We start from the raw sequence: 2012 nt of genomic DNA, 5'->3' as shown, positions 1-2012 counted from the left end.
GCCTAAACGAAAATGGAAACGTCTACAATTCAGATGCCTTTGGTGAAGTCTTTTCAAAGTTCTCCTGCTGGAGCATCAGTCAGCTAACATTGTCAGATGACTTTTTGCCCTATGTAGCATCTTTCCAGGGTTTTTCTGATGGCGGTCACAGGAAATTCAGAGGTGGATGGATCCTCACTCTGGTGGACGTGATGCCAAGCAGGAGCCTATCCGATCACGTGTCACATGGCGTGACTTTGTGACAGCCTCCTGCATGGCATTTTAGCCAATCAGAACAGCCCGTGACGTCAGGGAATGCAGCCCATATAAACCGGTCGCTGCCCCTCAGCAGCCGCCAGTCTTTCCTCACAAGCTGTGGAGAAGCCGGCTGCGACATGGCTGAGCCTGTCTCTGAAGCTACTTCCGAGGAACTCCTGAAGGTGGCTGAACCTACCTCTGAAGCTACTTCTGAGGAATTCCTGGGCACGGAGGAACCCACGGAAGCGCCGGCGCCGGAGAACCCAAAGCAGAAGCAGCCCAGGCGCCGCCGCAGCCGCCGCCGCCGCCGCCGCCGCGGCTGTGCCGACAGTTTCGCCACCTACTTCCCCAGGGTTCTGAAGAGCGTTCACGAGGGCCTGAGCCTGTCACAGGAAGCCGTGAGCGTCGTGGATTCGTTCGAGAAGGACATCTTCGAGCGCATCGCTGAGGAGGCCTCGCACCTGGTCCGCAACACCCAGCGCACCACCCTCACCTCCAATGAGATCCAGACGGCCGTGCGTCTGCTCCTGCCTGGGGAGCTTGGCAAGCACGCCATATCCGAGGCCACCAAGGCCACTCTCCGATACAAAACTGGCAAATAAGCTGCCTGAGCAACAGCTGAACATCGCAACCCAAAGGCTCTTTTCAGAGCCACCTCCCTTCTCACGGAAAGACCTGTAGCCCTAAAAGTGGGATCTACTCTCGTGTTTGATCCCGTGGCTTTCTGCCGACATTGAAAGCGCTTTTACCGTGGACAAAACATTATCAAGTCTACCTTAATAAATTGAGAGAGTGTAATTTATTCCAGGGAAAAGCGTAGATTTTTTTCCTTCACCACGTTGCCATTCGTGGCTTTCCTAAATGGTCATTCCTGACCTAGGTCCGTAGGTCTGCCTTTTCGAGGATATTTGGCTTACAATGACATTTAACTTTTTCACTCTCATTCCCTCAGGAGTGCATGGTGGAATTTTCCAGAAGTTCATTATGTCTGATATGGCAACAGATAAAGTTCAGAAGCAGATATAAGAATCCATCTGTCTTCTGGTAGGCCAGATATTAAGGAAATTTTCAAATATCTGGAAAAAATGTCATTCTCCTCTGTACTCTTTCAGATGAAATATTTTTCATACAAATTTGGAGTTGACGTTAACATGATGTGATTGCTTTGTATTATGATTTTAGAATAAATTTTAAATTTATTAATCTTCTCTTCCAATATGTCATACAGTGATATTCGCTGATACTATTGACATAATATCTCTTTGGGCCCTTATTTATTTTTAAAAGTGTAAAGTTTCCCAAGACAAAACTGTTGTAGATATTTACTCATTTACATTATCGACAGTAATGAATGCAGTTTGCTCCATGGAAAATCATGAATTTTTCTTAACCTTGTTGTACTTCATCCCTTTCCTAAATGACCATTTCTGTTTGTTACTTTTCTACACCTACCTTTCCAGCAATCTATAAGGTCAAAATTATTTTTCTATTAATTTTATTTACCATCTTATTCACATCGTTCCACGATTGTGTTATGAAAATTTTCAGAAATACTTTATGTGTGATATGCAGTAATGTTCAGAAGCGGATATATCCATCAGTGTACGCCTACAATACTTTTTCATCATACCGCACATTAGGCCTGCATTTAAATATATAAATGAGGAATGATACACAGTACAGAAATTGATTTTTAAAATTCCCCAAACAAATAACTTTTTCAATTCCCTGCTTTGTGAAATTTTTATTTGAGTACAACCCTGTTGTATTGTCAT

General features: G+C 44.5%; 1 protein-coding gene across 1 annotated transcript; it reads left to right on the top strand.

Moving 5' to 3' along the window:
- Positions 1-374: 374 nt before the first annotated feature.
- LOC117037457 (late histone H2B.L4-like) lies at positions 375-839 on the top strand. The gene has a single exon (XM_033133497.1). It carries the CDS (start codon positions 375-377, stop codon positions 837-839), a length of 465 nt encoding a protein of 154 aa, XP_032989388.1.
- Positions 840-2012: the final 1173 nt, after the last annotated feature.

The sequence above is a fragment of the Rhinolophus ferrumequinum genome, chromosome X, assembly GCF_004115265.2.
Source record: "Rhinolophus ferrumequinum isolate MPI-CBG mRhiFer1 chromosome X, mRhiFer1_v1.p, whole genome shotgun sequence".
NCBI classification, from domain to species: Eukaryota; Metazoa; Chordata; class Mammalia; order Chiroptera; family Rhinolophidae; genus Rhinolophus; species Rhinolophus ferrumequinum.
This window is presented reverse-complemented; position numbering and strand designations above follow the sequence as displayed.